This window comes from Ursus americanus, chromosome 2 (genome assembly GCF_024610735.1).
Source record: "Ursus americanus isolate L20-20 chromosome 2, mUrsAme1.1.p, whole genome shotgun sequence".
Classification (NCBI taxonomy): Eukaryota; Metazoa; Chordata; class Mammalia; order Carnivora; family Ursidae; genus Ursus; species Ursus americanus.
The window spans coordinates 28,082,148-28,097,817 of NC_142128.1; the positions used below are offsets into that span (position 1 = coordinate 28,082,148).

The 15,670-nt window shown below is 45.3% G+C and overlaps 1 protein-coding gene across 2 annotated transcripts in view; it reads right to left on the reverse strand.

Moving 5' to 3' along the window:
- Positions 1-15,670, reverse strand: part of LOC123778600 (BOS complex subunit NOMO1) — a 53,756-nt gene that overhangs the window by 36,707 nt on the left and 1,379 nt on the right. For both annotated transcript variants that reach the window (XM_045776061.2, XM_087870208.1), the window contains exons 2-11: positions 14,383-14,472; positions 12,848-12,893; positions 9,994-10,094; positions 8,982-9,088; positions 6,810-6,882; positions 4,887-5,039; positions 4,220-4,357; positions 3,807-3,896; positions 865-970; positions 505-655 (exon numbers count right to left, since the gene is read on the reverse strand). In XM_045776061.2, coding sequence (XP_045632017.1) covers positions 505-655; positions 865-970; positions 3,807-3,896; positions 4,220-4,357; positions 4,887-5,039; positions 6,810-6,882; positions 8,982-9,088; positions 9,994-10,094; positions 12,848-12,893; positions 14,383-14,472 — 1,055 coding nt within the window. The remainder of the gene's footprint in view (positions 1-504; positions 656-864; positions 971-3,806; positions 3,897-4,219; positions 4,358-4,886; positions 5,040-6,809; positions 6,883-8,981; positions 9,089-9,993; positions 10,095-12,847; positions 12,894-14,382; positions 14,473-15,670) is intronic.

The following is a 15,670-nucleotide window of genomic DNA, read 5'->3' on the forward strand; positions in this document are numbered from 1 at the left end:
GGGCACCCCCGTGCTGGAGGTTACACACAACTGAGAGAAGGAGCTGAGATCTGACGCCAAGGCCTGGGTTCTTTGAACCACACGGTATCACTGTAGGACAAAACCACACAAATTCAACTACCGGATGTCCCCTCACATCCTCACAGTAAGTACAGCAAAGCAGGAAGAGCTGTCACATTGACCAGAAGCATCTTAAAACCTTCTCTCAAGCACCTATACTATCTTCCAAAGTCCTCACTTAAGCCATGGAAGGTCTTACAGATGTGGAGTCAGGCAGGAGACTTAGACCCATGTTAACTTTGAAGCAACACAACGCTCCCTAAGCAGCCGCATGGAAGTACCTTCCATCTATAAGACTTAGCACTAATCTTTCTCAGCCCGAACCTCTCACAGGTGTCGGAAACCCGATGTGGATCCTTGGCAGAAGCACACAGTCAGACCGAAGGTAACCTTGTCCTCTAACGTCCACACTGGCACTGCCAGACCCGGACACGACGACCTCACCCTGTTGCAATGATGTCAGCCAGCTGAGGCGTGTTCGGTGCAATTTTGATGGTGACAGTTTCAAAGTATAGGTGTTCTTTCTGAGCATGGATGGTGTACGTCCCAGTGGTGATGTTCTCCAGGCGGAAGGAGCCATCGGCTTTTGTTTTGACTATAAAACAAAAAGATGCAAACGGAAGATGAGCCAAACACAACTGTACACCCCTCCATCTACACAGGAATGCTTGAGACAAAAAGCCGACATATTTTCACAGAGTCATTAAGGCTCTTTCCTTTCCGCTTCTCTCCGTGATCAACAACTAGCCCTGGGAAATACTTCCAGGGCGGGGGTGGGGGATGGGGAGCAATGCGGCTGCCCACCTTTGATTTGGTTATTCAGAGTGACTACTGCCTCCGGAACACCTTCTCCTTCGGGTCCATTCAAGACCCTCCCGGTGACAGAGAATCCCATGACGTGGAACACGGGCTGGAAGATGAAGAACAGGAAGGTTCACATGTGCCCGAGTGCAAAAGCCTCCCTCATTCACCCAGTGCTGCTCACACTCGCCTGCCCAGCACAGCCGCCCACACTGGAGCCCCGAAGGCCAGCCGGACCCCACCCGGCTCCCCTAGCTCGTGCTGTTCCCACACCGCTGCACTCTCCCCAGGGCTCTGTCTGCTTTCTTATACTGCAACACACGGATATCTGTCAAGTAACTGAATAAAAAAGACCTATGAGGCGCTTGGGTGGCACAGTCGTTAAGCATCTGCCTTCGGCTCAGGGCGTGATCCCAGCGTTCTGGGATCGAGCCCCACATCAGACTCCTCCGCTATGAGCCTGCTTCTTCCTCTCCCACTCCCCCTGCTTGTGTTCCCTCTCTCGCTGGCTGTCTCTGTCAAATAAATAAATAAAATCTTAAAAAAAAAAAAAAAAAGATCTATAGGCTTACTCCCCCAGTTAAAGATCGTGGAGTCAAACTTGAGAGGGCCACCCCCCACCCTCGTTTTTCCCATCCCGTCTCCTCCCCTCCAGGTGCGCCCACTTTGGTGAACCGCACCACCCTCCCATCTCCTGACCTCAAACCCCAGCGTCCCCCGGGCCCCCTCCCCCCACTCCAACCTCAATCTGTCCTATGCATCCCACCCCACCCCTGTAAGGTGTCCCATCTATTCCCACCACAACTCGAGTTCAAGTCCTTGTTCACTCCACCTAGGCCACCCTCCTCACGGTGCTCTGGGCTTGGTTTACCCACGTCTGTGCCCCCACTTGTGAGCGCCATGGCTCTGCTCTCCCCAGGGTCGCTGTGGTCCAGCCACCCCGATCTCTGGGTCCTCAAGCTGACCACATGCGTGCACCACAGGCACTCCTCATGTGGGCCTTTTACACCAGCTGCCCTCTCGGCCTGGATCATTCTCTCCCACATCTGGAGAAGTTTGGGGAGGAGGCCGCTCCTTCTCATCATTCAGGTTTCAGCTCAAACCATCGCCACCTCCAAGAGGCCTCCCCTGACTATCCACCCCATCTCAGGGGCCCCCTGCCCCTGCCTCCCACCCTGGCCCCTCACTATCACACTAGCCCATCTTATTAGCTTCATTAAACTCTTACCCATATCTGAAATATCCTTGATTGATTTATTGTTTGTCTACCTCCTATTAGAATGTAAGCTCCTGGTACACAGTAGGCACTCAATAAATCACTCATGAATGAATGAATGAATGAATGCACTCATACCTACAACAGTGTTTGAGAGAATTTCTTAAAAATTAAATGGCATTTTAAAAACCCAGGTGGCCCTTCTTGATTCTTCTAAAAGATGTGGTTTATCCACGTACTGATTACTCTATTCACTCAACAACTACTTTTACGAGACGCTTACTCTGAGCCAGGCACTAAGTCACGTTAGGAATGCGTGAAGAATGAGGCACTACCAATGCGCCTGACCTCATGCAGCTTACAGGCTGCCCCCTGAAATTTCATTCATGTCTCTGCTTAGAAACTGGTGTTTGGTCGAGATCTGGGAATGTCCCTCCCCTGCCCCATCCTTCCATGCAAGCCCCTTGAAGCAAGCAAGGACACCTTCTCACCCCTACCCACCTCGAGTGTGCACAACCATCAAGAGCGCTTTACGGAATCTTAAAAGGCCGTCAGAACCCCACTGAGCATGTGACCTAAAAGCCTGTTCCTGCCAATTGCAGCTACTTCGATACAGTACTTCCAAATGCAACATTAAAAGAAAAGTGATTAAAATCTAATTTTTTCAATAACTGTAACACTGGGAGGTCCATTTATGAAAGACTGTTATTTTCTTTGGGGGATTTGCTCTATCTGGCAAATTTTCTACAGTAACCATTATCTCCTCCTGTAATTAAAGATATAAATGCAATGGAAAACACATTTGCCAATCTATTCTAGGATTTAGAGAGTTTTTTGGGCCGTGTATCACCCCAACCATCACCCCACCTCTCACTCCACCCCCCTGCAGCCCAAGCTGCACAGCCTCCCAACTGGTCCCTCGCTTGCACCTTGCCCCCTGCCAACCTCTTCCCAACATGGCAGCCAGAAGATCACACCTCTCCCATTCAAAACCAAACCCAGAGTGGCCCAGTGGGTCCCATACAATCTGCCCTCATCTCTCTCTGCCTCACTCCCTCCATGCCAGCTACTCTGGCCTCTTTGGGGTCCCCCTCCAACGCCCTCTAGGCACACTCTGGCCCCAGGATCTTTGCACCTGTCACTTCCTCCGTCTTAAACGCTCTTCCCGCAGATGTCAGTGGGGTATCCCGCCTCTCCCCCGCCCCCTTCAGGTGGTTGCTCAAACATTACCTTCACAGCGAGGACTCCCCAAGAACACCTGGGAAGACTGCCATCTGTCTCAACCATGGAACTGTGTCACCTCCTTTCTTGATCTATTTTTCTACGGAACACTTATCACCTTCTAATAGACTACCTAATTTACCTATTTATAAGTATACTGTCTCTTTCTGCCATTAAGAGCTGGAAGAAGACAAGTTTGTGCCTTTTGGGTCCCCACTGTCCCCCCACCCCTAGAACAGTACCTGACTTGTCTGAAACTGGCACTCAATAAACACACTTCATTGAACAAAGTAGGTATAACTGGGGCTCCACTTTCTCCACGTGGAGAAATTACATGAGAGTGGATCCCAGGCTAAAGTGGAACGGAGCACAAGATTCTGGTTTTTTCCAACAGCCCAGCCCTTCTAGATAAAGTATGAGTTGTTTGCTTCTCAAACATGTTTGCGACACCTGTGCCCAGGGATGGGAAACTCAAACACCTGTCCCTCCGAAGGCAGGGAGGTCTTACCTCAATTTTCAGGCTGTCATGTTCCACTGTAAAGTCACGTCTGGAAGGAGCGACATCAAAGGTAATCCTCTCCCCTCTATAGAAGGGAATCTAGAAGGAAGGGTCTGTTCATTACTAACAGCCAACAACGTGATTCAATATTAATACGACCCAGCAGGCCACAAATGACAAGGGGTTCAAGGCAAGCCCAGAGAAACTATTAATCATAACTGCTGCCGATCCTAAAAGAGGAAGGCCCAAAGTTTTTGCAGCTATTACTGCAGGGTCAGTCTCGTTCTAAATAACTACACTAAATAAAATGGTCACGTGACTGCAGGGCAATCATTTATTTCTCTTAACACTCCAATGGCATTGACTCTCACTGTGTCTTAAGAGTCTAAAACATACAAAGAATGCAAATCTCCTCCACTCACCACAGTATAGTCCCCACTTGGCAAGGAATAGAAGGAGAACGAGCCATCTTCTTTGGAGACCGCATAGCACAAATACACCAGACTTTCATCTTGGGGCTGGAAGCCGGGCACTGGTGAGATGTTGCAGCCCAAGACATCCTAAGCCAAGGCAGGGAAAGGAAAATGACATCCTTTTCCACTCGTATGTTCTGATTATCATCAAAGAGCCACACTACAGGAAAATTCTTACAAGTTTTATATCACAAAATACTTATTTCTGAACAGGACCTAGTAGTGGAGATAAAGCAAACAACGACTTTTACACTCAAGTTTGAGAAGTTAAAAACTGGCACAGTCTTATTGGGAAAAAATGACGTGATCATCATTTCCTACAACGGGCCACCATCCTGCAGTCAAGAGAATGAAGCTCAGGAAGGACAAGTGGCTGGCCCACGCAACAGGCAAGAGGCCGAGCTGTGATCTGTCGCACCTGGGTCTGACTGTGTACTTTCCACCACAGTCCACTCCCGCCACAGACATTCAATCTCTTGTGAGTCAACCAAGAAACGCAACGCTCTTAAATGTTGAGACTATACGTCCACTCTGACCTGTGTCTCAATAGTGTTCTTCGTCGGCAAGCCCCCTCCCCACCCCCAATCTCGTCTGTTCTTCGCTTTTCTTTACTTACCTCTTTGGAAACCACAGATGAAAAGAGAAGAAACTTCACCCCTTTCATGGGCTCCCCGTCGCTGCGGACAGAGCCAGACACATTGTAGCCGGCCACTATGAGGGGACTGGCGGCGTTGGCATTGGAGTTGGTTACCCGCACGGTGGTGCTCGCCTACGGAAGAAGGGGACTTTACCTTCCCAAATGACAAACCCTCAGTGTTTAACAACCACGAAGACGTGCTTAAGCTAAAATATTAATGGGAGGGGTGGGGGAGGAACACTTGGAAAATTGGGAACGTAGCAGGACCACACCCACGTGTTTGCGAGCAAAATGAACTGAAAGGAAATGTGGCAAAATGTCAACCATGATGATTTCCTTTGCGTGGTTAACATTTCACCTCTTTTACACTTTTCCACCTTCCAAATTTTCCACCTGTGTTACCACTCCTCTACGCTGTCTGATCTGTTGCGATTTTTGAAAACGAGCATGATTTACTTTTTTCCATGTTTAATGGTATATGTGCATATAATTTTAAAGCTGTCAAAGCACAGTTTACATACAGAAAAGTGCACATAGTTTAGGGGTACAGAGCAGCGATCTTCACAAACTGAACACGCCCTGTAACCAGCACCCCTCAGCTCATTTCCAGGAACTACTCGCCAAGGGCAATTGTTACCCTGACTTTCAACAGCGTGCTCTACTTTGAAACGCAATCTTATATTAATAGATTCAAATTCCTTTATACGTATGATTAACAGTATAAGCCTTAAAATTTCTTCGAATCGTAATGCATAAGCCGTGAGTTTTTAAAAAAAACATTCTTAACCCCCTGAAAACCTACAGTCATAAATAGTGTACAGGTAAGGCAAGGTGTGAAACCATACCATCAATTATAAATGCATAAAACCTACACCGGAGAAACTGAAGTAACAATTCCCATAGCTCCTTAGCAAGAATGAAACACAGCCTCAAAACTAATATAAAAGTTAATGTGTCGGAACGTCCTTTAAACCTTAACTTCGGTTTGTTTTCCTGTAGTGATTACAAACCCTCACCTGGTCTGTTTCTTCCTTTTTTGATCTTTTACCATAAACTACTTCCATCAAATGCTACTCTGAAGAACACCTACACAGACTCTAACCAGCTAAAGAAAGAAAAGCAGAAGTACAATTCAGGAGCCTTGCATACCTCGACATCCCTTTCTGCCTCCCTCTGTAGACATCAGTGTCATAATGAATACGGTGTTTGCCGCTGCCATGCCGTCCTTGTACTTTTTTTTCTTACACAGGACTCTATCCATAAGTGCAAGTACCCTGAGTGTTTCTAATTACCGTATAAACAATACCGTGTTTTCTTACCCTTGGCAACTTGCCTTCTTCCCTCAATTTCATGTTTTTAAATGTACTCCTATTGATCCATGTAGCTCTGGTTTACTCGTTATTGCTGTCCTACAGGATTCTGGGTGACGAAACCCCACTCTGCTCTCCGCCTAATGGACATTGAGGTGGCTTGCGATATTTTGCTAGTACAAACAGAACTACAACAGACATTCTTTTACATTCTCCTTGGGCACACATACAACAGTTTCTAGCACGTTAAGTATATTTATAGATTGTTGTTTCAGGCTGGAAAAAGAACAACAAATAAATCTCACTAGGTCCTTCTGGTGTTGATTCAGCTTAAAATAGCTACAGTTAATAACAGACCTATTTCACAGCAGGAAGACAACATTGTCACCTAAAACCAAAAACAACAGAAGGAACATCTGCTACAGTGAGTTTTATCTTATAAATACCACCAAACCAATCAGCAGCACCGTCTTTTTCTCATCTACTTCCAGAAAAACCATAAGCCCATTTCACATCCTGAACAGGACCCCGTATGCTTGTCCCCAAACCAGAGCACTGTTGGGACAGCTATCGACACAAATGAAATACTCACCTCTTTCAACGCCCAGGTTGGATGAGTTGCAAGAATTTCATAATCTCCGGGAAGAACCTTAAAAAATGCAAACCTAAGAAATACAAAATAACCAATTAACTTTCTTTCAACAGCCCGAGTGTTCTTATTTATGGCTAATACTAGAAGCATTAGAAAATAATGTTTGGATTATCAGAAACTTGCCATTAGCTGGTTAAATGAGCATAAACAAAATTAAATCCTCCACTCTATGAATCCACATCGGGGAGCACTTACTGAGTACTTTCTGTGTACAAGAGGTGTTCCGTGCACTGACAGGAAGGAGGTTTTACGTTTCCCTCAACCCAAGGATTTCTGACCTTAAAAACCAGTCACTGTGGTACAGCAGGGATCAGTGACAGAATATTCAAGTGCGTTGTGGCAGAAGTGATAGGCATGAATAGGCAAAGAGAAGGCAAGGAAGTGTCCAGGGGAACAGAGGTGGGAAGGGAAGAGTCCCAGGTGAAGAAGAGAGAACAGATCTGACAGGCCGAGGCCTATGCTAAGACAAGACGATGCTAACGGCGTGGGCAGGGTAAGTGATAACAAGCTCTGAATCCTAGGCAGAAGAGTTTAGCTCTTTTATCAGAAACAAACACAGTGTGAGCCATTCTGGGCTCCTGCACAAACTACAATGACCAAACCAGACTCCGATGAAGACCGGTTAAGTAACTATGGGCAAATCAAGACCAGAATGACAGGAGCTGAGGCTGGGCACACTGGCACCAGGATTCTGACACACTTAACTCTTCAAATGTGCAAAGCACCAGACAATGAGAGGGCTAATGCTAGTGAAATGGACTACAAAAAAATCCATCTAATTTCTTCTCCTGTGGTGGTATTTTATTATATCAAGTATTGCCTGTCATAATTGGACACGGCGTGGAAATCACTTCGCTACAATAAAATTTAAATTACTATTAGATTCTGGCCTTCGTGAGATTTAGCCTCTACTCCTGCAAGTTACGATCACTGTTTTAGTCAGTGATGATGAAGGAGATTCAACAAGTTCAAGTCCCTTTGCCCAGCGAGGTCAACAGCAAACTTCCGCTAGCCTAGAGAAGACAGAAGCCCCATGTTCCTCCTGCAGGCATCCATCAAGTAGAAATAAATGTTATCCCCACACTGAAAAAGAATTTCAACAATCCTCATTGAAAAACTGGATAGATAGCTTACTGACAGACTCATTATAAACTTGTAATTTGCAGTTAAGTCGGCTTTGTATATTGAAGGAGTAATGATTCAAATGCTTTCAAAATTATCAGTTGGAACTATTCTGAAATTAATCTTGGCACATCTGTTAACACTTACAACTCAACGATATAAATCCATTAAATAAATACTTTAAATCTGACTCAACAAGGTTAATTAAATATTGTCAGTTCCAACTACAAAATATTTTTGATATAATAGTGATAATATGATTTTTAAAAATCATAATTGAGGGGAGCCTGGGTGGGTCAACTGATTAAGTGTCGGACTCTTGATTTCAGCTCACGTCATGATCTTGGGTCGTGAAATGGAGCCCCGCATTGGGCTCTGCTCTGGGCATGGAGCATGCTTGGGATCCTCTCTCCCCCTCTGCCCCTTCCCTCTCACATGTACTCTCTCTCCCACTCTAGCAAAATTTTAAAATTCAAAAAAAATCATAATGGAGCAAATCTATATTGAGCTAACACTATTAAGCATGTATTCCATGCCAGGCAGTTTGAAATAATATTAATTTAATCTTCCTATTAACCTTAAGGGGAGGGTTCTACACCATCATCATTTATAAAGAAGAAAACTGAGGCCCAAGGGCATTAAGTAACTTAGCCCCAGGTAAAACCCAGTAAGTGGGGGAACCAGGATTCAAACCCCGGTTTTCAGACTCCAGAGCCAGTCCCAACTGGCTACTATGATGGCCTACTATGTGCCAGGCTCTGCAGCAGGTGCTGTACAGACATTAGCTCATGTTTATTCATCCCGTCAACGCTGGAGGCAACAGGTCAGATGACTTCCATTTTACGGAAGAAGAGCTTGAGGCCCTGAGAGGCATGAACTTGTCTGCAGTTAAGAGGCCAAATAAGGATTTGAACCCAGGTCTCCCAGGTCCGGTCACAGGCTCCCTCCCTCCCCCGACCTGTGAGGCAGCATGACACGGGCATGACTCACTTTCCACCAGGCTGTGTCACTGTGGACTGGATCTTTGCTTCGGTCCCCGTGTTTCTCAGGGATACCTGGACTCCTGCAGGGCCCAGGGGCTGCCCTTTGCTGAGAACCTGCCAAGAAGAAGGAGGTCAGGACCCAGAACGGTAGCAAAGTTCTCCTCTTAGCAGCACTGTCCATCCCATTCCTGCTCCCTGCATGGAGCTTATAACCTTCTTTGGGTCAAAACTCCTTTGCAAAGATTACAAAGATTATGGATACCCTTCCTGGACATTGATAGGGGCTGAGTAAGGGAATAATACTCTGTTTCACCGAATCTAAGACACTATCAGCTAAAGATGCGCCATTATTTTCTCATCTACAGAGAAAGAAAAATGCCCATGATCCTCCTTGCTAGCCAGAAACTCACACATGAGGGCAGGACCACCTCACCTCACCAAGAGTGTGAAGGCAGAGAAGAAATGCACCTGCCATGAAGAAAAGGACAGCAAGGCAACTGGCACGGGTCAACCTCGGATGGAGAGAGGAACGATAACTCCCCTGAGAATCTGAACTTAGAGCTGCCACTCACACGGTTAGCCCTCTACACTCACACCACCTAGGGGCCCAAAAACTCCTGGAGAATCTAGTTTACTGCAACAGCTCCTGAGGGAGTGACCAAAGCAAATGCAAAACCTGTTCGCAAGAGGCCGGCTTCATTCACCCGCAGTGATTACAGGTGGCCGCGTGTCCTGGGGCCTGCGCTCCTCCCATCCTGCACCCCACACAAGGCCATCCCTGGCAGTTATCCACCCAGCCTTTACAGGGGATGACGAGTAACTTAGATCTGACCCCGAGAAACACCCACTCGCTTTGACACAAAATTTTACCTGTTCTCAGACTCTCTTGAACATTATTATCTATGGGTCCCTTGGGGGCTCAGAGTTCCCGTTAAAGAGTCCTACTTTTTTAAAGGTAAGAGAAGACTCATTACATAATACAGAACAAACGTGAAAACAACAAGGTTCCGAAGCCTAACCTTTCCGTTCACAGAGAACCCCGTGAACACGAAGTTGATGTCCCCGCCCTTCGTGCAGATGTCATTCACACCATCCACGTAGAGCTCCACGTTCGTTGGCTCTAAGAAATGAAGGAGGGAGGGCAGGGAACAGGGGACAAGACACGAGAGCCAGTTTAGTTCTGAGACAAGGTGGACCTGTCTAGGCAAAACACCTTTTCTTGGTTAACTTTCATTTTCTTTATTTTTGAGCACTTAATACACTCGCACTTAAAATCCAAAGGTACCAAGAGGGATGCAGGGAAGTCTACTTCCCATCTCTTCCTGTGGACACCCAGTTTCCCCCCCAAAGTGAAACAGTGTGTGGAGGATACTATGCTTTTGTAACAGTCTTTCAGCTGAGCTGCAGCTCGGAGCCCCATCGAAATGCAGTAAGCACCAAACTGTGTCATTTATTGGATGCTTACCACAGACCAGACACGGGCTAAGATTATGTGCTCCTCACAGCTACTTTAACAGGTAGGTAATGACATCCACAACTGATTGAGGATTACACTGACACACAGAGGGGTTAAAGAACCCCCTCCCCAAAGTCACAGAGCTTGTGAGTGAGAGAGCCCCAATTCAACCGCCAAAAGCCTGGCTCCAAACGGCCCCCTGACCAAGTGCAGGAGGTCAGCCACATTAAACCAAGACCATAAACTCCAACACCCACAGGAACCAAGTAGGGGGACAGGCCACGTGGGGACTATGGTGAACGGGAAAAGGGAAGCCACTACTCAGCTTTTGCCAAATGTCAACCTTTGAAGAAAAGACAGACCTCTGGATTTTATGTGCCATCTCCTGATTTTTCAATATCAGCAACTACTTCATTTTGTCTAAAAAACTGAAGAGGTCGTCAAAATACGGGTTAAAGTTTTTAAAAGGTTAGGTGGAGTATAAAGTGATTAAATAGAGAAAAAATGGGAAAATCAAGAGAATTTCGGATAAAATGAAGAAATAAGAGCGTGTGCGAGTGGGAAGATGCCAGTAAAAGAATGCACACAAGACTTGAACAGACACCTCACAAAAGAGGCTATCAAAACGGCCAGTAAACATACAAAAGAAGCATTCACTCTCACTGACCATCAAGCAAATGCAAATCAAAACCACAACGAGATACCACCCCGTTACCAAGGGCTGGTGAGACTGTGGGGCACCTAGGACCCTTCCACGCTGCTGGAGAGCACAATCTGCTTCATCGGCCTTGGATATTTAACACTATCTACTAGAGCTGGGCATGTAAATGTTCTCTCGCCCAGCAATTTCCCTCCTGGTACAGACCCAATGGAAATGCAAACACACAAAACCAGGTACCGAAAGACAGGAACAAGGACATTCGCAGGAGCACCATACTTAGCGGCCAAATTCAAGAAGTGGCCCAGATGTCCATCAACAGAAGGGGTAAATCACTTTACGCTCACACAGTAATCGAATGAGCGAACTGAAGCCACACACATAATACAGATGAATGTGATGAACAATGGCGAGAGAAGGAAACCACACACAAAAATGTACCCCTTTAGGATTCCATTTATATAAAGTTCAGAATAGACAAGACTCATCCAGAACTTTGGGAGGTTGGGACAGGGGTCACCTGCGGGGTGGGGTGGGGCAGTTAGGCAATGCCTGGGATGGGGCCCTACTGGGTACTGGTTCCAGCTCGCCATCAGAGTAGAGGTTACATGGGTGCGTTCACTTGGGGAACCTTCAAGTGATAGCCTTATGACGAGTACACTTTTCTGAAAGCATAATTCAATAAAAAAGCTCCTCAAAAGAAAAAGCATGGGCAGGAGGGGAGGGGGCTCAAACAAAACACTCCTACAGGCCGCGGATGATCTGCAACCCCTGTGTGAGCACTGCATTGGGTTTCCTTCCCCTCCAGCTTTCTGGAATGCACGGGTCAGGTGCCCCCGACAAGAACTTCCCCCACAGAGCCAGATGAGCTGTGGGCTGACCTGAGCTTCACTTGGCTTCACTTCGTGATAGCAGGGACTAAATTCTTCCTCCTCCAACGCACGAGCAAGCCTGACACTAACAACCATGCCCTCCCAACCCCTCTCCCCAAGCAACAGAACTGGGATCGCGCACATCTACTCTTTGGAAACGTCAGCTGTGACAGAGCAGAACCCTCTCTCCTTATCTCAGGCCCATTCCCGTATCTCTGGCTCTGCTAAAAGGCAGATATATCAGGAAAGTTTTGAGCTTTTGTTTGTATGGGTGCAGAATGCTTTTAAGTATTTATTCTTTGCTAATTATGTGCCGGTCTTTCTCAGTCACTGGCCCATTAATCTTCCAAGTTAGGTGTGAAGCAGTTACCGCCACTCTCCCAACTCCCTGGCAAGAAGGCTGGACACCGACCCAGGAGGAAGTAACTTGTCCAAGGTCATCGCAGAACAAGTAATGCCCAAGGTCACCAGATCTTCTGATCTCTTTTGAGAAGCAGATCTGAACTTCCATGTGAAATCTCACAATGTTTAATACTGCGGTCCTAAAAAACACCAAGAGGGCTAAGAGACCATCCTGGGACTCCTGACTTCTAGATACTGTTCTGCCGTCACTTTCTGAATGGAACTACAAAAACAGAGCTTCCTGAGAAAGGTTCGGGAAAAGACACCTATTTCAATAAAGATGACGGAAAACCTCAGGGTAGGTCCAAGATAAATCCAATCTACTCTAAAGTAACAAGGAGGGGAAAAAGCTCTGTTCTGCACTAAAAATGAATCCTTAATATTTTAACAGCGTCTGCACTCCGCCAATTTAAATTAATATTTGGTATATAATCTAATCCTGTAAAGAGTATGTCTGATTATGTCTGATTATTCAGTTAACTTACCAAAACTCCAACCTAGGGGAGGCTCAATCTTCAGAATGAAATCTCCCTAAGAGAGGGGAAGAAAGATAAATGGATGAAAACTGATGACCTCTCAACTAGTTTAATACAGTTCAGCGCTACTGTTTAATCTAGCATTTTTACACCTGCAATGAAATTCTAAGCACACCCTGTGTTCTAAGTAGCTGTGGGCTCCCTGATTGCCTTCAAGGCCACAAGCTGAATCTAGATGCCCAGAAGTCCCCATTCAACCAATCGGGAGATACCAAGTTAACACCCATGGAAAAGTTCGAAAGGCATTATATTCAGCCACTCGTGTTTTATACCCCTCCTATGCCCAAGGTTGCTAGTGTCCACGTGTATCCTTAGAAACGAAAGTCATTTCTTAAAACTGGCTGTTATTCACACACCCTGGTTTCTTGAGATTGATAGGAATAGTTAAAAAACAAAACAAAACATATTTTAAGACCCACCTCTGGAAGTCAGCCCTATGTACTGTGCCTAAAGATGTAAGGTCAAGAATATTCAGTGCTGTGCTGTCAGTAAGAACTTTTTAAACTGGGAAATGCCTCTATGCCTAACAACAGAGAAGTAGTTCCATAAATTACAGTTTTGATTTGATTCCGACGTGCTGTGCAGCCATTAAAAAGAAGGCAATAGATCCATACACGCTGACGTATCAAGATGCTATCATAAGGAAAAAAATTAAATTGCAGAATAATTCCTACTGTTTAATTCCATTTGATATAAAAAACAAAATCAAAAGTATTATGCATATTGATTATTTCTGTAACATGCTACAAATCTGTTTCCAAATAAAGAATTGAAATGGGGAGAGGAAACAGGGCGGGGGGTGGGTGGTAGGAGTGGGGGGGGGTAGTGCAAGTAGGGGAAGGCATGGATACACATCTTTACACACATGCATATATGTGGCCATCTTTTTAATCTTAACACAGAGAAAGCAGTCTCGGGATCCACAACAAACTTTTATCAGTGGTTATCACTACAGAGGGATGAAAAATTAGGGGGTAAAGGTTAAATTTACTTCATGAACTTCTAAGGACCTTGTTTTGTTGTTTTCCACGAAACTCATAAATTCACGTTATCACTTGTATCATTTTTTTAAACAGTATTTTAAGGTGCTTACAAACTTAACCCTATTAAATCAGGGTTGCTCAGGGCTGGCACTGCGGACATCTGGTCTGTCCTCTGCAGCATGATAGGTAGCCCAGCTTCATCTCTGGCCTCGACTCACTAGATACTGGAACACTCCCCCAACCCCAAGCAGTAGGAACAACCGAAAATGTCTCTAGACATTGCCAAATGTCCCTGGAGACACTGAGAACCTCTGTATTCAATCAAACCAGTTTATAAGCTGTCTCCCTCGAAATGTGGCCAGCATTGTCAAATTCCACTAATAATTTACAAAAGAGACCAGCTTTTGCTCATGTGGTAAATCGAGGCTGCTCGGGTTAGTACAGTCCTGTGGGCCACATTAACTCCTTCCCATCATAAACCACTACAGCAGTCTCTCTTACCTTATCATACAAGGGGATCATAAAGTAACCATTATTAGGAGCACAGTCTGTCTGGTATTTCAAAGTCCCATGCTTGGTATACAACTTTATCTAGAAAGCAAGGAAAGCAGAAAAGTCATAAGAGAATTAGCTAAGTACATTACGCAGAATGCATTCAGTCAGTATGCATTTGCTGAGGACCTACTATATGCTGCTATTAACACCATGCATTAGGGACAGAGAGTAAATATTCCCAAAATAATGTGATTAGAGATTTTCCTGGTTAGAAACCATCTAAACACTACCCAACAAGTCAATTTTTTCAGTTTATTTTTAGTGATTGTCTCTACGTTGTCTCTATCTATACAAAATTTTCAAATTCACTGTTAATAAGGTGCTTATTAAAATGCAATCCCCAAGCCCCACTTCTGTTTCTAAACTAGAAGGTTTGGGGTGAGGGCCAAGGACCTGCATTATTACCCCAAATGATTCCCAATACTTGGGAGTAACACTCATCTAGAAACTTTTAATTTTCTCTTTTATTTTCATTCTCAGGCAAAAACAAATCAAAAGACATTTCATATATGTCTTCTCAAGGATCTCTAAAGCTCTTGCATCCCAGGCATTTCCAAACACAATCTGTTAACCTTTTAAGATGTTCAAGCAAAGTCTGGGTCTTCCATGTACTGTGTGACCTTGGGCAAGTCATTTAACCTCCTGAGGTCCAGTTTCTAAGGGGTAAGAAAAGAGCCACTCCCCTTCCTGGTGATTATACAGATTCTATGCATATTAAGCACCTGACAGCATGACTCAAAAAAAAAAAAAAAAGAGTAGTATTCTTATTATTTTACTGTATTACTGCGTTGTACTACTAACATCTCTCTGCCTTTACTTTTCTCCCAGAGCCCCTAAGAAACTACAAGTTGCAAAAAGCCTGCAAGGCACTTTCTGAAACCGCCTCTGCCCACACACTGAGAGGCAATCTAGCAGGTGACATGGGCACCCAGCAGAACCTGGGGATCTTGCCACTGCCAGCGGGTAGATTCACTAAACACCTGACTTAAGATCGAAAACAGCAGAGAAGCCACAGACAGAGGGGTCTTGAAGGTGATAATTATCTTCTTTAGGAAATACACCGAACTGGGTTCTGCTGTTTCTGTCCCAACGCCATTCCACAGGAACAAAAATTGGGATCTGGAACAAGGCCAGGTGAAAAACCTAGTGGGGTGTGGAACCAATTTTCGACCAGATTTGCTGAGAACCTCAGCAACCAGATTTGTAGAACATACTGGTTTAACCCTTCACTGCA